The sequence below is a fragment of the Colletes gigas genome, unplaced genomic scaffold (assembly GCF_013123115.1).
Source record: "Colletes gigas isolate AHSC1104 unplaced genomic scaffold, ASM1312311v1 Colletes_gigas_Sc00040, whole genome shotgun sequence".
NCBI classification, from domain to species: domain Eukaryota; kingdom Metazoa; phylum Arthropoda; class Insecta; order Hymenoptera; family Colletidae; genus Colletes; species Colletes gigas.
This window is the reverse complement of record NW_025106669.1, coordinates 1,107,589-1,131,418: the sequence shown is the minus strand read 5'-3', so window position 1 is coordinate 1,131,418 and position 23,830 is coordinate 1,107,589. Positions and strand designations below refer to the sequence as shown.

The 23,830-nt window shown below is 37.0% G+C and overlaps 1 protein-coding gene across 7 annotated transcripts in view; it reads right to left on the bottom strand.

Annotated features, from left to right (window-relative positions):
- The window catches only part of LOC122402804, a 183,480-nt gene that overhangs the window by 69,059 nt on the left and 90,591 nt on the right, over positions 1-23,830 (bottom strand). For 6 of the 7 annotated variants that reach the window (XM_043405904.1, XM_043405906.1, XM_043405907.1 and 3 more), the window contains exons 2-3: positions 11,084-11,302; positions 7,983-8,108 (exon numbers count right to left, since the gene is read on the bottom strand). In XM_043405904.1, coding sequence (XP_043261839.1) covers positions 7,983-8,108; positions 11,084-11,282 — 325 coding nt within the window. In that variant the 5' untranslated portion in view covers positions 11,283-11,302. Of the gene's footprint in view, positions 1-2,324; positions 2,337-7,982; positions 8,109-11,083; positions 11,303-23,830 lie in introns of all 7 variants that reach the window. The other variant, XM_043405908.1, reaches the window with a different exon arrangement.

The window sequence follows — 23,830 nt, the reverse complement described above, 5'->3', positions numbered from 1 at the left end:
GACTTATTCCAGATCTAACCCAGACCTAACCGAGATCTAATCCAGATCTAACCCAGACCTAACCCAGACCTAACCGAGATCTAATCCAGACCTAACCCAGACCTAACCGAGATCTAATCCAGACCTAACCCAGATCTAATCCAGACCTAACCCAGACCTAACCGAAATCTAATCCAGACCTAACCCAGACCTAACCGAAATCTAATCCAGACCTAACCCAGACCTGACCCAGACCCTAGATTTGGGTTAGGTCTGGGTTAGGTCTGGATTAGATCTGAGTTAGGTCTGGGTTAGGTCTGGATTAGATCTGAGTTACGTCTGGGTTAGGTCTGGATTAGATCTGAGTTAGGTCTGGGTTAGGTCTGGGTTAGGTCTGGATTAGATCTGAGTTAGGTCTGGGTTAGGTCTGGATTAGATCTGAGTTACGTCTGGGTTAGGTCTGGGTTAGGTCTGGATTAGATCTGAGTTAGGTCTGGGTTAGGTCTGGGTTAGGTCTGGATTAGATCTGAGTTAGGTCTGAGTTAGGTCTGGATTAGATCTGAGTTAGGTCTGGGTTAGGTCTGGATTAGATCTGAGTTAGGTCTGGGTTAGGTCTGGGTTAGGTCTGGATTAGATCTGAGTTAGGTCTGGGTTAGGTCTGGGTTAGGTCTGGATTAGATTTGAGTTAGGTCTGGGTTAGGTCTGGATTAGATCTGAGTTAGGTCTGAGTTAGGTCTGGGTTAGATCTGAGTTAGGTCTGGGTTAGGTCTGGATTAGGTCTGGGTTAATTTTGGTTTAGGTCTGGGTTCTAATCCAGATCTAACCCAGACCTAACGCAGACCTAATCCAGATCTAATCCAGACCTAACCCAAACCTGACTCAGATCTAATCCAGACCTAACCCAGACCTAACTCAGATCTAATCCAGACCTAACCCAGACCTAACGCAGACCTAATCCAGATCTAATCCAGACCTAACCCAAACCTGACTCAGATCTAATCCAGACCTAACCCAGACCTAACCCAGACCTAACTCAGATCTAATCCAGACCTAACCCAGACCTAACTCAGATCTAATCCAGACCTAACCCAGACCTAACCCAAACCTGACTCAGATCTAATTCAGACCTAACCCGATAAAACAGTTGATTAATAGGCTATCGGTCGGTAAGCGTTGGCCGGTAAAACAGTCGATTAATAGGCTATCGGTCGGTAAAGTGCTAAGTTACTTTATTTTCTTTTTTACTATATTTCATATTACATTTCAATTTAGCACCTTTTTACTATATATACACTGTGTATCGTAAACAAATAATTTATGTACCATTATTCCTAGCAAGTGAAAGTAACCATAAGTGGAGAGGCTAGAGATATACATAGATAATATTGATATTTGAAAGTCACGAGTTAAGAAAAGGTTGAAAGACAACTGTGCTAGAGGACAAGCCTTACTGAAGAATTCAGGTAACAGTTTCGAAATGGAACACAGTAATCTGTTCTCGAGTGGTAAAGAAAATTATTGCCTGTTGTACACTAATCAGCTGGATTGATCGAAGCAATTAAATTAAAGGTTGCAATTATTTTATTTCGCAGTAATGATTGTTTTAATAGGAAAAATTCCAAATAATAAAATAGACCTAATTATTGTCGGTTTTATTGTTAGAGCAATACAGGAAATATTTTCCTTTTTTCTCTCTCATTGTTATCAATACGAAATCTTGATTCACAACAATTATATACAAATTTTGAATAGTCTGAGAGTTAATGGAGAATTCACATGGGGTCACCAATGACCCACAGAAAAAATATTTCAGAGCAATGTTAAAATTACCAGAAGTCACCGGATATCTACGAAAGGAGGAGGAAAGTTTGGATGGAGGATGAGAAGTAGAAATATAGCTATTATCTCCCTTTCTTCCCCCTAACCTCTGTTCTCCTTCCCAGTTTCTGTTTTCCTGCAAAACGAGAGTGTCGCGTCCGATTTAAATGAATTTGCATGGATTTTCCATTTATCCGTCTGCCAGATCGTTTATTGCATATTTATCGACAGCGGCGTAGAATAAATGCGATAAATTTCAATAAGCCCATCGGGCAACACGTCACTGGGTAGCTTTAATATTCATACTGCTTCGGCGTATATCCGATGGGCTCGTGGCGGAGACGAGACGTTCGCGAAATCAGGAAATGCAACGGACTTTTTATAGTTTAGCGACCGCGAACGCATTGAAATTTTTCTCTCAGGTAGAGCTCATGAGTACCTACAAAAAAGTGTTAAACAACTTTTCTGTCGGGTGTTGAACAAAATTATTAAAAATGAATAACAAATTCTTAAGACGAATCAAGAACTCAATTTTTCGGCTAAATTAAAAAATTTCAAATCTTTCTGAAAAAATTATTTACAGTTACGGGAGTCGATTACAAGCATTTTTGGTCATCAGACATACCCTCGAAATTCTACCCACTTTTTAGAAAAAAATTCGAGAAGGTGTGAATTTTTTCGACGAAATTCAAAAATATCAAATCGTTCGAAAAAAATTATTTTCAGTTACGGGAGTCAATTGCAATCATTTTTGGTCATTAGACATACCCTCGAAATCCTACCCACTTTCGAGAAAAAAATTCCTTAACGAAAATATAAATTCTGGCCCAGAAATGGTACCCCGAAATTTCATGCGAATCTTTAAAAATTCATAACTTCTGAACGGATCGGCCGATTTTAATGTTTAAAACGGCAAACAACGCGTATTTTAGCGAAGAATATGTAGAAATTCTAACAATATTCGAAAACTTATTCCTTCGCTCCGAAAAATGAGAAAAGCTCCATAAAAATGGTCCAATTTTCAAACAACCATAACTCTTATAATAGTTGATAGATTCCATTGAAATTTATTCTGGAGGTAGAGCTCATAGATATCTACAAATAAGTATTACACAACATTTTTCTACAGCGCCAACCAAAATTATGAAAAATGAAAAACGAATTTTTAAGAAAAATAAACAGGTGGCTAAATTTTCTCGACGAAATTGAAACGTTTCAAATTATTCAAATTTTTTTTTTAAATAATTCTCAACATCGACGCGTCACGACTTCAATTTTAGATTTTTCGTAGATTAGTTCTTCAAAAAATCACGAAAAAAATTTGTCATCGCCTAAGGTCCACCCAATTACACCCCTTCTAATTAGACTTGGGGGGGGGGCGACTGCGAGTCGGGGGGAGGGGGTACGACACGGCGAATTCCACGGTCCCCCCGCTACCTGGCGAACCACGTTCAGGTGTAGCGCTCCCCCCCACCCCCCCCCTTCTCGCGTTTTTTCTCACCTCGAGAGCAGCCACCGTCGCTGGAAAGGGGACTGGCCTTTCACGGGGCCCCCTCCTCGCGGACACAATGGCGCAATTATGCAATTAAAGCGGCCAAACGAAGGGGGTGGGGGGCGAGGGGGACAGAAAAATACTCGAGCAAATAGAATTACATACAGTTGGTCGCTCCTTCGAAGAGAAAGACGAAATTCTGGGGGGAGGGGGGCCTGAACTTCGAGACGCGAGGGTGGCGAGTCTTTCTACTTTCTGCCCCCTTTGCTCGCCCCTCTAACGACCTCATTGTCCAAGGTGTAATCCAAAACGCCGAGACGGGGAACGAAAGAGGACACGCAGGATCGCGCCCCCCTCGAGTTAGATGGTGGAGGGGCACAGTGATGGTGAAATATCGCGGGGGATTCCTCCCTTAACGTCGTGGGGCCCTTGTCTGAAATCGAATCTCGAACCGCGGACGAGATTTCAATTACCCCGCCACCGCGATGGAGATTCGCGCGAACACGCGCCCCCCCCTCGACTTCCTTTGCCTCGTTTTTCTTTATGATCGTGCTTCCGGGGGTGGATACGGACCCCTTCGAGGCGGGAAAATCGAGGTGTTTGGGAAAATAGGTAAAATAGGGTGGAAATAGGTCGATTTTGCACAGTGCTGTTAACGAATAATTTTATTAAGGTTTGATTCTATTGGTTTGGCCACTAAGTAATTTTTAAATAATTTGAAACGTTTCAATTCCGTCGAAAAATTTAGCCCCCTGTTTATTTTTCTTAAAAATTCGTTTTCCAATTTTGATAATTTTGGTTGGCGCTGTAGAAAAATGTTGTGTAATACTTATTTGTAGATGTCTATGAGCTCTACCTCCAGAATAAATTTCAATGAAATCTATCTACTATTATAAGAGTTATAGCCGTTTGAAAATTGGACCATTTTTAGGGGGTTTTTCTCATTTTTCGGAGCGAAGGAATAAGTTTTCGAATATTTTTAGAATTTCTACATATTCTCCGCTAAAATACGCGTTGTTTGCCGGTTTAAACATTAAAATCGGCCGATCCGTTCAGAAGTTATGAATTTTTAAAGATTCGCATGAAATTTCGGGGTACCATTTCTGGGCCAGAATTTATATTTTCGTTAAGGAATTTTTTTCTCGAAAGTGGGTAGGATTTCGAGGGTATGTCTAATGACCAAAAATGATTGCAATTGACCCTTGCAACCGAAAATAATTTTTTCAGGAAGATTTGAAATTTTTTTTTTAGTTAGGCACCTACCCCCTTCGATTTTTCTTAAAAATTCGTGTTTCATTTTGTATAACGCCCTACAGAAAAGTTGTCTAATACTTTTTTGTAGGTACCCATGAGATCTACTTCAGAGAAAAATTTCAATGCGACACCTTTACTATTGTAGGAATTATGGCCTTTTGAAAATTGGACCATTTTTAGGGGTTTTTTTCTTCATTTTACAGGGTTAAGGAACAAATTTTCGAATATTTTTGGAATCTCTACATATTCTCCACTAAAATACGCGCCGTTTGCATTTTGAAACTTTAAAATCGTCCAATCCGTTCAGGAGTTATGACATTTTAAAGATTCGCATGAAATTTCGGGGAACCATTTCTCAGGCCTCTGATTATATTTTCGTTGAGGAATTTTTTTCTCGAAAGTGGATAGGATTTCGGGGGTAGGTCTATTCACCAAAAATTATTGTAATTGACCTCTGTAACCGAAAATAATTTTTTTAGAAGAATTTGAAATCTTTTAATTTCGTCGAAAAATTTCACATCTTCTCGAATTTTTTTCTCGAAAGTGGGTAGGATTTCGAGGGTATGTCTAATGACCAAAAATGATTGCAATTGACCCTTGCAACCGAAAATAATTTTTTCAGGAAGATTTGAAATTTTTTTTTTAGTTAGGCACCTACCCCCTTCGATTTTTCTTAAAAATTCGTGTTTCATTTTGTATAACGCCCTACAGAAAAGTTGTCTAATACTTTTTTGTAGGTACCCATGAGATCTACTTCAGAGAAAAATTTCAATGCGACACCTTTACTATTGTAGGAATTATGGCCTTTTGAAAATTGGACCATTTTTAGGGGTTTTCTTCTTCATTTTACAGGGTTAAGGAACAAATTTTCGAATATTTTTGGAATCTCTACATATTCTCCACTAAAATACGCGCCGTTTGCATTTTGAAACTTTAAAATCGTCCAATCCGTTCAGGAGTTATGATATTTTAAAGATTCGCATGAAATTTCGGGGAACCATTTCTCAGGCCTCTGATTATATTTTCGTTGAGGAATTTTTTTCTCGAAAGTGGATAGGATTTCGGGGGTAGGTCTATTCACCAAAAATTATTGTAATTGACCTCTGTAACCGAAAATAATTTTTTTAGAAGAATTTGAAATCTTTTAATTTCGTCGAAAAATTTCACATCTTCTCGAATTTTTTTCTCGAAAGTGGGTAGGATTTCGAGGGTATGTCTAATGACCAAAAATGATTGTAATTCACCCTTGCAACCGAAAATAATTTTTTCAGGAAGATTTGAAATTTTTTTTTTAGTTAGGCACCTACCCCCTTTGATTTTTCGTAAAAATTCGTGTTTCATTTTTGTATAACGCCCTACAGAAAAGTTGTCTAATACTTTTTTGTAGATACCCATGAGTTCTACTTTAGGAAAAAATTTCAATGCGACACCTTTACTATTGTAGGAATTATGGCCTTTTGAAAGTTGGACCATTTTTAGGGGTTTTTTTCTTCATTTTACAGGGTTAAGGAACAAATTTTCGAATATTTTTGGAATTTCTACATATTCTCCATTAAAATACGCGTCGTTTGCCTTTTTAAACATTAAAATCCACCGATCCGTTCAGAAGTTATGAATTTTTAAAGATTCGCATGAAATTTCGGGGTACCATTTCTGGGCCAGAATTTATATTTTCGTTAAGGAATTTTTTTCTCGAAAATGGGTAGGATTTCGAGGGTATGTCTATTGACCAAAAATGATTGCAATTGACTCCCGTAGCTGAAAATAATTTTTTTCGAACGATTTGAAATTTTTTAATTTAGCCGAAAAATTGAGGCAGCTACCCCTTGTCGATTCGTCTTACGAATTTGTTTTTCATTTTTAATAATTTTGTTCAACACCCTACAGAAAAGTTGTTTAATACTTATTTGTAGGTACTCATGGGCTCTACTTGAGAGAAAAATTTCAATGCGATGCCTTTACTATTGTAGAAATTATGACCGTTTGAAAATTGGGCCAGTTTTAGGGGATAGACCTAACCCAGACATAACACATACCTAACCCAGACATAAACCAGACACCTGAGTCTTGTTTAAAAATTTTATATCAAGAGCTAACTAGAATTTGATATTTCAAGTTTATCCACGATGGCAAGTACTGTTTCAAAAATCTCAATCACTCAATCGAGGGAAATGTTCGTGGATAACCGATGATTATTTACTGAAAGAAACGCGGCCGTCGCTATTGAAAACAAGCAGTCGACAAATAAGTTAAGTATAACAGCCAGCTGTTTTGCAACGGTGGTGCCATAAGTCTCTCTGTCGAACATCGAAGAACTTCGAAACTGCTTTATGGAGCGACGATTCGTCGACTACGTGCGTGGCAATAATTTGTACTGCAAGATGCGATCTAAATGAAATAATACGCTGGAATAACGATTATCCGACACAGGCTGCGCATCACCTGCTGCAGCTGCTTACGAATAATGGGAAATTTCGGAAATTAAAGACAACGCGAACGTTTCTTCCTACCAATCGCGTGAAGGCACTAAAATTCCTCAAAACGATGCATCTTCTTTATAAGCAAGAAAAATCATAATTTAATACTATTACTATTTTATACAGGGCAGGGGAAATTTAAGAACCTGTATTCCTTCATTTTGTAAATATCTAACACTGGTTTGAAGAAATCTTTCGTCGATCACTGGATCGTTTCTGGGGTAAGATAAATGTAAACAAACATCGTGTTCAACGCTTGGTAAACATACCTAAAGTATGTGCAACCATATACAATATTTCATTTTCTGATTGTAAGCAGTGCTGCTTATCTTTTCTATTGTTTCTAACTGTTTCTTCTTGTGAGTAATGATTTACACAGTTTTTGAATTTTTTATGATAATAAATTATCCTACTATTTTAATAAATTCTTATAAATCATATATGTTCTAGAATTATCCCAAAGGACACAATTCTTCACTATATACGTTGTGCAATATCAATTTATGAACCAGACGATCGTCCTGACATATATATCCGCGACGATGCAATTCTCTCGCGAGAAAGCGCTCGAGAAGCTTCGCCACCTGGCGGTGACATCGCAATGAATTTTTTTCTCGAAAATGCGCAAGATTTCAGGGGTATGTCTATTCACCAAAAATGATTGCAATTGACCTTCACAACCGAAAATAATTTTTCCAAAATGTTCACTTTATACCAAAGGTGCAACAAAATCAGCACTTTTAAGTTGTGCAGTTTACAATTGCCTGAAATCAGAGTTTTGATCCTGTAAAGAATTTTAAGATTTTAAACTAGCAATCAACGTGTTAAATACTGTTATATACAGGGTGGAACTAAAAATATGATACACAGGAGAAATGGTAAGGAGTTAAATGGAGAAAAGGGGGCGCTGACGAAGAGAAAGCGAAGTGTGTGGAATAAAGTAGAAATCGTTGTAAACTTACCCTTGTGTGTTGTCGCGTGATAAGCTCGGGCTGGCGTGGGCGGTCCGGGGGTGGCGGGAGTGGCCGCGACGTAACTTCCTCCGCCACCCCCAGGGAATAAAGAGTACAGCCCGTAGCGACTCACACCTGTAACACCATTAAACGAAACAATTTACCTTTTACAATCCTCTACTCACAGTCGATGAATAATAATTTTATTATTCACGTGTTTCGATTTGGAAGAACCCCAAAAAATACTTTCAACCCTTAAACAAGAGCATATCAATCTTAAAACAACCGAGTCATCGATCGACACACTTAAATCTAAGGGTGGATGCTCTCAAACTTAACACACTACCGACCGATAGCCTATTAATCGACTGTTTTACCGACCAACGCTTACCGACAGAGAGCCTATTAATCAACTGTTTTATCGGCCGGTAAGCGTTGGTCGGTAAAAAAGTTGATTAATACGCTATCGGTCGGTAAAACAGTCGATTAATAGGCTATCGGTCGGTAAAGTGTTAAAATTAAGTATTTTATCGGTTATAATAATATTTCTACAAGATCAATTATACGTATAAGTCTGAGCAACGAAAACTGTTTATGTATATGTTACAGTGAAACACCGAAATCTGGAGAATGTCGACTTTCACCGGTGAATGTCAACATTCACATAGTCGCTTAGTGTATGCCCGAAATATTTGCTAAACACCCTTATTTCTGACTTACACCGGTAAATGTTGACATTCACCATGCACTAATGGTGTGTGTTGAACATGTTGGAGATTTATATTTTCTTCCCCGTAATTCAGTCGCTATAAAACGTCACAAGGGTGACGTAACTTTTTCGCCTCTCTTTCTGAAAGGATCTAACCCAGACCTAACCCAGACCTAACCCAGACCTAACTCAGATCTAACTCAGATCTAATCCAGACCTAACCCAGATCTAATCCAGATCTAACCCAGACCTAACCCAGACCTAACCGAGATCTAATCCAGACCTAACCCAGATCTAATCCAGACCTAACCCAGACCTAACCGAAATCTAATCCAGACCTAACCCAGACCTAACTCAGATCTAATCCAGACCTAACCCAGACCTAACCCAAATCTAGGGTCTGGGTCAGGTCTGGGTTAGGTCTGGATTAGATTTCGGTTAGGTCTGGATTAGATCTGAGTTAGGTCTGGGTTAGGTCTGGATTAGATCTGAGTTAGGTCTGGGTTAGGTCTGGATTAGATCTGAGTTAGGTCTGGGTTAGGTCTGGGTTAGGTCTGGATTAGATCTGAGTTAGGTCTGGGTTAGGTCTGGGTTAGGTCTGGATTAGATTTGAGTTAGGTCTGGGTTAGGTCTGGATTAGATCTGAGTTAGATCTGGGTTAGGTCTGGATTAGATCTGAGTTAGGTCTGGGTTAGGTCTGGGTTAGGTCTGGATTAGATCTGAGTTAGGTCTGGGTTAGGTCTGGGTTAGGTCTGGATTAGGTCTGGGTTAGGTCTGGGTTAGGTCTGGGTTAACTTTGGGTTAGGTCTGGGTTCTAATCCAGATCTAACCCAGACCTAACGCAGACCTAATCCAGATCTAATCCAGACCTAACCCAAACCAGACTCAGATCTAATCCAGACCTAACCCAGACCTAACCCAGACCTAACTCAGATCTAATCCAGACCTAACCCAGACCTAACTCAGATCTAATCCAGACCTAACCCAGACCTAACCCAAACCTGACTCAGATCTAATCCAGACCTAACCCAAACCTGACTCGGATCTAATCCAGACCTAACCCAGACCTAACCCAGACCTAACTCAGATCTAATCCAGACCTAACCCAGACCTAACCCAGACCTAACTCAGATCTAATCCAGACCTAACCCAGACCTAACTCAGATCTAATCCAGACCTAACCCAGACCTAACTCAGATCTAACCCAGACCTAACCCAGACCTAACTCAGATCTGGGTTAGAAAAAGATCACGATTTACTGCAGTATCCATTTAGTATAAATTAGCGTATCGGAAAAAAAATTAAGAAAACGTTGCTCGCGTTATCAAAGCTTGCATAAGACTGACAAAGCTGATTGACTCCGAGCAGAACAAAGGATTTGGCAGGAGAGAGCCAGTCGCTTGTTTTTTGACTCTTCTGTTTTGGACGTCCAGCAGAGCATATCTGTGATTGTCGACACACACCGGAGAGGGTCCGAATGTACAACAATGTAATGAAATATTCGATCTTTCACCGACGTATTTGGTATCTGTTGACATTCACCGGTGAAAGTTGACATTCTCCAATTTCGGTCATTCACGGTAACATATACATAAACAATATGATAACAAATAATTACCATTCTAAATAAATTTATAAATCACCGTTACAAATAGTGACATGCTTTACACACTTCTACTTCTAAGTTCAACCGTAACTCAGTTTCATTAAAAAAACTTAAATTCTGTATCAACATTCGAATTTCTGTTAAACGTATGTATATGTAAAACGTTTATAGGTGTTTAACGCGTGAATTGCACCGATCGACTAAAATTACGATCATTGCGACAGAAGGGACATTGTAACAGATATTTATGAAGCAGCAACTTATTTGCGATGTAAATCACTCTCGAGCGCTCGAAATTACCGTAACAGAATGCATTAAGATATTCTCACATATATAATTTCTAATTTACATTCTCCCGGCGCGTGTTTTCACACGTTCGAATAGACCGCGAACGCTTAACACTTTGACTGCCACGTCACCCATTTTGTGGATGACAGAATTTATCATTATTATACTAGAAAAATTAATTCTCAAGTTAAGACCTCGAGGAAAACAAATTTTAGGTTATGTAGCTTACGAGGTTCCGAAAATAAGTAGTGAAACAAATTTTAGGTTATGTAGCTTACGAGGTTACGGAAATAAGTAGTGAAACAAATTTTAGGTTATGTAGCTTACGAGGTTCCGAAAATAAGTAGTGAAACAAATTTTATTTTAGGTTATGTAGCTTACAATGGTTTAAAGTCAAGATTTTACTTGCACAGAATGTTATACGGTGTTGATATGGCAGTGAACGTGTTAAACTGGATAGTGTTGCGATAATTGCTTGGAAGCGAAGAATGAAACGAAGAATTGTACCTTGGTTGTGAGCAGGCGCGGGAGTGGCGGCCAGAGGTGGTATGCCCTGGGACTGTTGACTCTGGACCTGATTGGTCTGCGCAGGCGCTAACGGCCACAGGGTTGCTGCCGCGGCAGGGCCGGACTGTTGGGCCCGGGCACCCGTGTCGCCCACGGGACGATCCCCAGTCCCACTTTGGGCCACGGGAGGGACCAACATCGAACCTCCCCCTCCCGAGGCTGAAATCAAAATCAACGATATTAATTAACTAATATTAAAACTTCACCGTTTTCACGCTACGGATACAAATTGTATCACAGACGTACACAAGCAAAATTTCTATTAGAATCTTCGATGCAACTGACAGTATTAAGTAAGAAATATCTTTCAATCGAGATAGATAATTGAAAAATGATAGTTTTATCTTAAATTAGGGTCTTTCTACTCAATATACAAGGTGTTAGGTCAGCTCTGGGAAAAATTTTAATGGGGGATTCTAGAGGCCAAAATAAGACAAAAATCAAGAATATTAATTTGTTGATGGAGGCTTCGTTTAAAAGTTATTAACAATTAAAGTCAACAATTTCAAATCGTTTTGGAAAAATTATTTTCTGCTGCGGGGGTCAATTGCAATCATTTTTGGTGAATAGACATACCGCCGAAATCTTGCGCATTTTCGAAAAAAAAATTCTTTACCGAAAATGCTTCCCTGAAATTTCATGCGAATCTTTAAAACATCATAACTTCTGAACGGATTGGCCGATTTTAATGTTTAAAAAGGCAAACGACGCGTATTTTAATGGAGAATATGTAGAAATTCCAAAAATATTCGAAAAGTTGATGCTTGAAACCGCAAAATGAGAAAACCCCCATAAAACATTGTCCAATTTTCAAACTACCATAACTCCTACAATAGTCGACGGATTTCATTGAAATTTGAAGGGGAAATAGAGCTCATGGATATCTGCAAAAAAGTATTAAACAACTTTTCTGTACAGCGCCAACCAAATTTATTAAAAATGAAAAACAAATTTTTAAGAAAAATCGAAAGGGGTAGGTACCAACATTTTTGAAATCGTTCTAAAAAAATTATTTTTGTTTGCAGGGGTTAATTACAATCATTTTTGGTCATTAGACATATCGTTGAAATTCTACCCACTTTCGGGAAAAAAATTCAAGAAGATGTGGAATTTTTCGACGGGAAAAAAAGAATTTCAAATCGTTTTGGAAAAATTATTTTCCGTCGCGGGGGTCAATTGCAATCATTTTTGGTGAATAGACATACCCCCGAAATCTTGCGCATTTTCGAAAAAAAAATTCAAGAAGATGTGAAATTTTACGACGAAATTAAAAAATTTCAAATTCTTCTAAAAAAATTATTTTCAGTTACGGGAGTCAATTACAATAATTTTTGGTGAATACACATACCCTCAAAATCCTAACCATTTTCGAGAAAAAAATTCCTTAACGAAAATATAAATTCTGGCCCAGAAATGGTACCCCGAAATTTCATGCGAATCTCTAAAAATTCATAACTTCTGAACGGATTGGCCGATTTTAATGTTTAAAAAGGCAAACGACGCGTATTTTAATGGAGAATATGTAGAAATTCCAAAAATATTCGAAAAGTTGATGCTTGAAACCGCAAAATGAGAAAACCCCCATAAAACATTGTCCAATTTTCAAACTACCATAACTCCTACAATAGTCGACGGATTTCATTGAAATTTGAAGGGGAAATAGAGCTCATGGATATCTGCAAAAAAGTATTAAACAACTTTTCTGTACAGCGCCAACCAAATTTATTAAAAATGAAAAACAAATTTTTAAGAAAAATCGAAAGGGGTAGGTACCAACATTTTTGAAATCGTTCTAAAAAAATTATTTTTGATTGCAGGAGCCAATTACAATCATTTTTGGTCATTAGACATATCGTTGAAATTCTACCCACTTTCGGGGAAAAAATTCAAGAAGATGTGGAATTTTTCGACGGGAAAAAAAGAATTTCAAATCGTTTTGGAAAAATTATTTTCCGTCGCGGGGGTCAATTGCAATCATTTTTGGTGAATAGACATACCCCCGAAATCTTGCGCATTTTCGAGAAAAAAATTCATTGCGATGTCACCGCCAGGTGGCGAAGCTTCTCGAGCGCTTTCTCGCGAGAGAATTGCATCATCGCGGATATATATGTCAGGACGATCGTCTGGTGCTAGATTACATTTGCACAATAATAGTAATTAATATTTGCATCAATTGCAAAAGCTAGGGACGTTTGCTTCAAAAATGGCGTCTCGAATTATCAGTAAACGCTAGTAAATTGCTATTGGGGTAGCAAGTTTTACTATTTTTTAAGCTTCTATTGTTAAAAATCGCGTTGGGAATTTTTCTATTATAAACCATCGTTGCTGTCTTCACTTGTCGCGTGTTTTATTAATTATAGTTGAGATCTAATGCCCCAAAGCTGGCCCAAAACAAAACACTGCACCAAGGATCATCGAGAATGCAAAGCCCTCTCGAATGACTCGACATCGTTATTAAAAAACGTTTAGATAAGAAAAATGTTTATTTTTTATTTCAATGTTAAAAATTTAATTTGTTTAGATAAGAAAATGTTTCTCGCGGGACAATTAACGTTTTCTGTCAGTCCAGGTCGAAGTTTAGGGTCCTGTAATTCATACTACGTGCAGGAAGAAGAGGAAGGCGAATGATAGTCGAAGGTGTTAGATTTTTACGAGCACCTGTTCACCATTTTCCAGCGGTAAAAGGGCCCAAGCTCGTGGTCGTTAGGTAGTCATTCGTAGCGACCCTTCTGGGTACCCTACCGACCTGAAAACCTGTTCCACTATTCCTCCCCCGCCCCTCGATCCTCCTTTTGCTCTGATCCGGCAGCAACAGCGAGAGAAATTAAAAATTAGGCCGCTGTCGGGACCCGTGGAACTCTGGTTCACGAAACGATCGATTTGCCCTTTAGGTTTGAACCATTTTCGGGCTGATGGGATGGTAACGCGATATGTTAGGGTTGTTGCATACATCCTTGGTCACTGGTAAAGGTAGCTCATTAAGTCTCACGTTTCTCTTAGAGGGTTTTTACGTTTTTTTTCTCGAACGTGTCTCGAGCGAGGATGATCGAGAAAAGTGATTTGGGTTTGGAATTTTTATTTTTATGTACAGGTTGATTCAGGTGTGTTGATGAAATTAAGAGTAATTAATACTCTTTATACTAGTTTATACAAGCCTATATTTGTTAAAACCAGCGCTTCCGACCAACATATTTATAAACTTAATAATTTATTATTGTTCAATTAGGCATACTGTTGTTAGGTTATACGTAAATTAATTTATAATCCAGTCAATGTATAATCAGGACTTTTCTATTCCGAGGAATGGCGTACTTTTTCAGCAAGAAATGATACATAACATTGTAGAAGGATTTTTGGAATTTTTACATTTAAAAAAACCAAAAATAATATCGAAGAGAAATACTATAAACAAAATCATAGAGATCGAGCTTAAAATTATTTTTTGTTGTGTACAGAGCGTTCATACGCCGTGCAGTAGTTTGTTTATTTTTATCGTCGATCATAAAATCGGGGGAAAAATTCAAAAATTTCATTCCACCGTTTAAGTCACCGTCGGTAAAACAGAGCACTTCTTTCTTTCTTTCTTTTTCTTTTTACAATACAGCTACTTTCGTTCCGCGGTTAGTTCAAAGAGTCACCGAGATCGAACAGTCTGTTCCCGGCTGACCTATATTCCTACCCGATATTTCACCCTTTTAAACGTGACGTCTGTTCACCACGGATCGATAAAATTTTAACAAGCGCCCGGCGAAAATGCCACCGACCAGCGGGAACTGCGTAGAAACGACAACGCGTCCCGCTTGCAAGACTCCTTATCCGGGGTCTCGTTCACTTTTCCTAAATTTCCCAGCTCACCGCGCTTACGCGATCCTGCGTAACCCTGTCCACGCAACCCCGCACACGAATATCGATTTTTGGAACACACCGACGCGGTTTCGCTTATAAAGAAATTTCCCCGTTCGAGCATAGTGCGTTTTTCTTGCAACTTGCTCGAGGAATTTTTCGTGAATAAACTGTAACACTCTTTGCAATCGAAAGAGGATGTTAAAAGTACTGATGAAATTATGATATCTCAAAATCTATTTCATATAGCCAGACTCGTACTAATTGAAAATGTTTCGTGTGAGATAACGTTTTTTTAAATCAACTGTACTGATTTTAGAGGCCAAAATAAGACGAAAATCAAGAATATCAATTTGTTGATTGAGGCTTTGTTAAAAAGTTATTAACGTTTAAAGTTTCTACCATTCTCGAATTTTTTTCTAGAAAATGGGTAGGATTTCGAGGTTATGTCTGCTCACCAAAAACGATTGTAATTAGCCTCTGTAACCAAAAATAATTTTTTTAGAAGATTTGAAATTTTTTAATTTTGTCGAAAAATTTCAACCCTTTCTCGAATTTTTTTCTAGAAAATGCGCAGGATTGCGAGGTTATGTCTATTCACCAAAAATGCTTCTAATTGATCCCTCTAACTAAATATAATTTTTTTAGAACGATTTGAAATTTTTTAATTTTGTCGAAAAATTTCACATCTTCTCGAATTTTTATCTAGAAAATGGATAGGATTGCGAGGTTATGTCTATTCACCAAAAATGCTTCTATTTGATCCCTCTAACTAAATATAATTTTTTTAGAAGAATTTGAAATTTTTTAATTTTGTCGAAAAATTTCACATCTTCTCGAATTTTTATCTAGAAAATGGATAGGATTGCGAGGTTATGTCTATTCACCAAAAATGCTTGTAATTGATCCCTCTAACTAAATATAATTTTTTTAGAAGAATTTGAAATTTTTTAATTTTGTCGAAAAATTTCACATCTTCTCGAATTTTTATCTAGAAAATGGATAGGATTGCGAGGTTATGTCTATTCACCAAAAATGCTTGTAATTGATCCCTCTATCTAAATATAATTTTTTTAGAAGAATTTGAAATTTTTTAATTTTGTCGAAAAATTTCACATCTTCTCGAATTTTTATCTAGAAAATGGATAGGATTGCGAGGTTATGTCTATTCACCAAAAATGCTTGTAATTGATCCCTCTATCTAAATATAATTTTTTTAGAACGATTTGAAATTTTTTAATTTTGTCGAAAAATTTCACATCTTCTCGAATTTTTATCTAGAAAATGGATAGGATTGCGAGGTTATGTCTATTCACCAAAAATGCTTGTAATTGATCCCTCTATCTAAATATAATTTTTTTAGAAGAATTTGAAATTTTTTAATTTTGTCGAAAAATTTCACATCTTCTCGAATTTTTATCTAGAAAATGGATAGGATTGCGAGGTTATGTCTATTCACCAAAAATGCTTCTATTTGATCCCTCTAACTAAATATAATTTTTTTAGAAGAATTTGAAATTTTTTAATTTTGTCGAAAAATTTCACATCTTCTCGAATTTTTATCTAGAAAATGCGCAGGATTGCGAGGTTATGTCTATTCACCAAAAATGCTTCTAATTGATCCCTCTAACTAAATATAATTTTTTTAGAAGAATTTGAAATTTTTTAATTTTGTCGAAAAATTTCACATCTTCTCGAATTTTTATCTAGAAAATGGATAGGATTGCGAGGTTATGTCTATTCACCAAAAATGCTTCTAATTGATCCCTCTAACTAAATATAATTTTTTTAGAACGATTTGAAATTTTTTAATTTTGTCGAAAAATTTCACATCTTCTCGAATTTTTATCTAGAAAATGGATAGGATTGCGAGGTTATGTCTATTCACCAAAAATGCTTCTAATTGATCCCTCTAACTAAATATAATTTTTTTAGAAGAATTTGAAATTTTTTAATTTTGTCGAAAAATTTCACATCTTCTCGAATTTTTATCTAGAAAATGGATAGGATTGCGAGGTTATGTCTATTCACCAAAAATGCTTGTAATTGATCCCTCTAACTAAATATAATTTTTTTAGAAGAATTTGAAATTTTTTAATTTTGTCGAAAAATTTCACATCTTCTCGAATTTTTATCTAGAAAATGGATAGGATTGCGAGGTTATGTCTATTCACCAAAAATGCTTCTATTTGATCCCTCTAACTAAATATAATTTTTTTAGAAGAATTTGAAATTTTTTAATTTTGTCGAAAAATTTCACATCTTCTCGAATTTTTATCTAGAAACTGGATAGGATTGCGAGGTTATGTCTATTCACCAAAAATGCTTCTAATTGATCCCTCTAACTAAATATAATTTTTTTAGAAGAATTTGAAATTTTTTAATTTTGTCGAAAAATTTCACATCTTCTCGAATTTTTATCTAGAAAATGGATAGGATTGCGAGGTTATGTCTATTCACCAAAAATGCTTGTAATTGATCCCTCTAACTAAATATAATTTTTTTAGAACGATTTGAAATTTTTTAATTTTGTCGAAAAATTTCACATCTTCTCGAATTTTTATCTAGAAAATGGATAGGATTGCGAGGTTATGTCTATTCACCAAAAATGCTTCTATTTGATCCCTCTAACTAAATATAATTTTTTTAGAAGAATTTGAAATTTTTTAATTTTGTTGAAAAAATTGTTCATTATTCGTTCGTTGTTTCGTCGGGGCCTCGAAGCTCCATTTTGTCCGAGTCCCCGTGGCGCTGCAGTCGCCGCGGCGAAAAGAAAGAAGTACTGGTTGGAAATCACATCGGTCGCAGGCGGTCGAATCCTTCTACCGGCCGCACCCTCGGGCACTTGAATTTACTACGCCATTCACGTTCGCGGCTACATAAATTGTTACGTCGAACGTGCACGTGCACTCGTAGAGCGTGTGCACGCGCGCACCGACGTTTTCTGACTTTCACGGCGAACAGAACACCGCGAGGATACGTACGACGCGTTTTTGTACGTGTTCCCCCTGTATTAGGCGTGAAGCTTCCAGGACGTGGGTGATTTACGTCCTCGAGACTCACAATCAAATTTATCAAAAATGAAAAACGAATTTTTAAGAAAAATCGAGAGAGGTTTGGTTGGCTAAATTTTTCGGCAAAAAAAACATTTCAAATCATTCGGGAAAAATTATTTTCGGTTGCAGGGGTCAATTACAATCGTTTTTGGTCATTACACGTAACCCCGAAATCCTACTCACTTTCTAGAAAAAAATTCGAGAAGATGTGAAACTTTTTGACGGAAAAAAAAAATTTCGAATCGTTTTGGAAAAATTACTGTCGGTTACAGGGGTCTATTACAATCACTTTTGGTCATTACACGTAACCCCGAAATCCTACTCACTTTCTAGAAAAAAATTCGAGAAGATGTGAAACTTTTTGACGGAAAAAAAAAATTTCGAATCGTTTTGGAAAAATTACTGTCGGTTACAGGGGTCTATTACAATCACTTTTGGTCATTACACGTACCCCCGAAATCCTACTCACTTTCTAGAAAAAAATTCGAGAAGGTATGAAATTTATTCACGGAAAAAAAAAATTTCGAATCGTCTTGGAAAAATTATTGGCGCTTACAGGGGTCAATTACAATCACTTTTGGTCATTACACGTACCCCCGAAATCCTACTCACTTTCTAGAAAAAAATTCGAGAAGGTATGAAATTTATTGATGGAAAAAAAAAATTACGAATCGTTTTGGAAAAATTATTTTCGTTTGAGGGAGTCAATTACAATCATTTTTGGTCATTACACATATCCCCGAAATCCTACGCATTTTCGAGAAAAAAATTCGAGAAGGTATGAAATTTATTGACGGAAAAAAAAAATTTCGAATCGTCTTGGAAAAATTATTGGCGCTTACAGGGGTCAATTACAATACTTTTTGGTCATTACACATACCCCCGAAATCCTACGCATTTTCTAGAAAAAAATTCAAGAAAATGCCTAAATTTTTCGACGAAAAGAAAAATTTCGAATCTTTTTGGAAAAATTACTGTCGTTTACAGAGGTCTATTACAAACATTTTTGGTCATTACACATACCCCCAAAATCCTACGCATTTTCGAGAAAAAAATTCAGTAAGAACGAAACTTTAAATGTTAATAACTTTTTAACGAAGCCTCGATCAAAAAATTAGTATTCTTGATTTTCGTCTTATTTTGGCCTCTAGAATAATATGAGACTCGTTTCACATTATCACGCCAAAAAGAAACGATAATTAGCAGTAATTGTTTAGTTAATCATTTAACTTCAATTATTTCGCGAATAATACCAAAGTAAGAACTATTCCGAATAAAATGAAGGAGAAGGTTATCTTCGAAAATAGGAAAACCACGTCCGTTAAGTCATGCTTATCGTAATTAATTTCTCGAAAGGTGCGATGTTTGAGAAGTTCAAGTAGAAAATACAACAACCATTAAAGCGCTGTTGCGTCGTAATAACCAACGAAGATTAAACAAGCTTCAAGACTCGATTGCCTTGGAGATTCATTTGTCGTAAAAGACGTTTTTCTTTTCCTCTCCGGTCTCTAGTACGCCGATGTTGATGATACGTTTTATTCGAAAACGTTTGCAAGGTGTCGTCCATAAATACCGATCGAACGTGAAAAATTCACGCTAGTCGGACGTGACAAGTTTTTATGTCTCATTTTTATGCGTCAAACAAATTTTTAAGAAACAAATTCAAATTCTAAATTTTTCGACAAAATTAAAAAATATCAAATCTTCCTGAAAAAATTATTTTCGGTTGCGAGGGTCAATTAAAATCATTTTTGGTCATTAGACATACCCTCGAAATCCTATCCACTTTCGAGAAAAAAATTCGAGAAGATGTGAAATTTTTCGACGAAATTAAAAGATTTCAAATTCTTCTAAAAAAATTATTTTCGGTTACAGAGGTCAATTACAATAATTTTTGGTGAATAGACCTACCCCCGAAATCCTATCCACTTTCGGGAAAAAAATTCCTCAACGAAAATATAATCAGAGGCCTGAGAAATGGTTCCCCGAAATTTCATGCGAATCTTTAAAATATCATAACTCCTGAACGGACTGGACGATTTTAAAGTTTAAAAATGCAAACGGCGCGTATTTTAGTGGAGAATATGTAGGGATTCCAAAAAATATTCGAAAATTTGTTCCTTAACCCTGTAAAATGAAGAAAAAAACCCCTAAAAATGGTCCAATTTTCAAAAGGCCATAATTCCTACAATAGCAAAGGTGTCGCATTGAAATTTTTTTCTAAAGTAGAACTCATGGGTACCTACAAAAAAGTATTAGACAACTTTTCTGTAGGGCGTTATACAAAATGAAAAACGAATTTTTAAGAAAAATCGAAGGGGGTAGGTGCCTAACTAAAAAAAAAATTTCAAATCTTCCTGAAAAAATTATTTTCGGTTGCGAGGGTCAATTAAAATCATTTTTGGTCATTAGACATACCCTCGAAATCCTATCCACTTTCGAGAAAAAAATTCGAGAAGATGTGAAATTTTTCGACGAAATTAAAAGATTTCAAATTCTTCTAAAAAAATTATTTTCGGTTACAGAGGTCAATTACAATAATTTTTGGTGAATAGACCTACCCCCGAAATCCTATCCACTTTCGGGAAAAAAATTCCTCAACGAAAATATAATCAGAGGCCTGAGAAATGGTTCCCCGAAATTTCATGCGAATCTTTAAAATATCATAACTCCTGAACGGACTGGACGATTTTAAAGTTTAAAAATGCAAACGGCGCGTATTTTAGTGGAGAATATGTAGGGATTCCAAAAAATATTCGAAAATTTGTTCCTTAACCCTGTAAAATGAAGAAAAGAACCCCTAAAAATGGTCCAATTTTCAAAAGGCCATAATTCCTACAATAGCAAAGGTATCGCATTGAAATTTTTTTCTAAAGTAGAACTCATGGGTACCTACAAAAAAGTATTAGACAACTTTTCTGTAGGGCGTTATACAAAATGAAAAACGAATTTTTAAGAAAAATCGAAGGGGGTAGGTGCCTAACTAAAAAAAAAATTTCAAATCTTCCTGAAAAAATTATTTTCGGTTGCGAGGGTCAATTACAATCATTTTTGGTCATTAGACATACCCTCGAAATCCTACCCACTTTCGAGAAAAAAATTCAGTATGGTTGGAACTTTAAAAATTAATAACTTTTTAACGAAGCCTCCATCAACAAATTAGTATTCTTCGTTTTCGTATTATTTTGGCCTCCAGAATCTCTCAGTAAAATTTTTCTCAGTCTTCCACAAAGAAGCTCATCCCCGTCGCGATCAACCATATAATTCGAAGAGAAGAAAAATGGCGGACAAAAAGCGCGTAAAGCTGAACACTAGGGGGGGGTCTAGAAACGACAGCGTGCGTAACGTAACGTGTTCCGGGAGCGTGTGCAGGACTGTTTGTTTCGCGGCAATATTTCAGGAACATAATATCGCGGAGCCCAAGAGGGCGGTTTGGAAGGGTGGTTGGGTGGAAATGACAGCCAGTTTGGCTGTCCCCCCTCCCCCGTTACATGCGAACCCCTCGAGTCGACCACGTTTCTATCGACCCATTTGCCAGGACAGAGAGAAGAGTCTAGGACCTCTGACACGCGTTAGGTCCAACACAATGCGCTTCAAAGACACTTCACCCCCCGCTGACGTAAGAGGGAAATGGGAAAAGGGACAAATTATTAAATTGTTCTACTTGTTGACAGAGGCTACGCCGCGGGTCGAGTGGAAAATCCCTCGTTCCACGCTGCAAAGGTTCTTGCAACGAATCGCAATAATCTACACGTCAGACACCCACTCCAGGGGGTGTACTCTGGGTCCAGGCTGGACATTTTCTAGGCGAATTTTAGGAATTAAGGGGATTTCTTTTGCATCCCTTGGTCATTTCAATGAATATTTCAAAATTTCAGATTACTATCGAATTATTTTTATATATTCTTGCTACTATAGTATAATATCGATTGAATTTTTAAGAATTCTTTTTTCAAAGCATTTGATGGAGCGGTATTTCTGTTGTACTAAACAATTATATCTCCATTATTAAATAGCTATTTTGGATCGCCGTTTTTAAAGCAAACGTCCCTAGGTTTTGCAATTGATGCAAATATCAATTTTTATTATTGCGCAAAAGCAATTTATGACCAGACGATCGTCCTGACATATATATCCGCGATGATGCAATTCTCTCGCGAGAAAGCGCTCGAGAAGCTTCGCCACCTGGCGGTGACATCGCAATGAATTTTTCTCTCGAAAATGCGCAAGATTTCGGGGGTATGTCTATTCACCAAAAATGATTGCAATTGACCCCCCCAACGGAAAATAATTTTTCCAAAACGATTTGAAATTCTTTTTTTCCCGTCGAAAAATTTCACACATTCTTGAATTTTTTTCCCGAAAGTGGGTAGAATTTCAACGATATGTCTAATGACCAAAAATGATTGTAATTAACCCCTGCAAACAAAAATAATTTTTTTAGAACGATTTCAAAAATGTTGGTACCTACCCCCTATCGATTTTTCTTAAAAATTTGTTTTTCATTTTTAATAAATTTGGTTGCCGCTGTACAGAAAAGTTGTTTAATACTTTTTTGCAGATATCCACGAGCTCTAGTTCCCCTTCAAATTTCAATGAAATCCGTCGACTATTGTAGGAGTTATGGCAGTTTGAAAATTGGACAATGTTTTATGGGGGTTTTCTCATTTTGCGGTTTCAAGCATCAACTTTTCGAATATTTTTGGAATTTCTACATATTCTCCATTAAAATACGCGTCGTTTGCCTTTTTAAACATTAAAATCCACCGATCCGTTCAGGAGTTATGATGTTTTAAAGATTCGCATGAAATTTCAGGGAAGCATTTTCGGTAAAGAATTTTTTTCTCGAAAATGCGCAAGATTTCGGGGGTATGTCTATTCACCAAAAATGATTGCAATTGACCCCCCCCCAACGGAAAATAATTTTTCCAAAACGATTTGAAATTCTTTTTTTCCCGTCGAAAAATTTCACACTTTCTCGAATTTTTTTCTCGAAAATGCGCAAGATTTCGGGGGTATGTCTATTCACCAAAAAATGATTGTAATTGACACCCGCAGCAGAAAATAATAAGACTATTTCATTGTATATCGTTTCAAGATATCGCTATAATCAATTTATAGGTTTCCAGAGAATAATATTGTTATTATAATTAAATATAATTATACAGTTGTAACTTGACTGCGTTTTAGTGCTGCATTCGAAGAAAACAACAACGTTTCTTTTATAGTAAGCGTTTTAATGCTGCATTTGAAATAGAAAAAGACGTTTCATTTATAGTAAACGTTCCTAATTCCTAATTCCTAATTCCTAATGGATTGAGATCAGAAAATATGCTGTTTCTTCGATCATAGAAGAGAAATAGATTTTTTAGAAGAGACCCCTCCGTACGTACGACTAAATCTCTGAGAAACGAGTTTGAGATTTAACTCTTCCGTTCTGAGGGCTGTTTATCGTGAAACAGCCGGTAGAATAAGAAGACTGCATATGTGCAACGGGCACGATGCACCGTGGGAGGGCGCTGCAAACTTTTATTGCATCCGCAATAAAACAGCCCGACGTAGCTGCTCGTGATTCGCCCGATCGTGTCGCAAGACACACAGCCGAGAAAAACCGCTGTTTCGAAATGAACGTTACGTGGAAATAATTCATGAAAAAGTACCGCTACGGGCGCGAACCTCGCCTTCGGTATCGCGTGCAAGAAAATCCACCGCGGCCAATTAAAGGAACGCGCGTGCGCAAGTCTCGTTCGTAATTGAACTTTTCGTTACAGAAACATTCATATTTTCT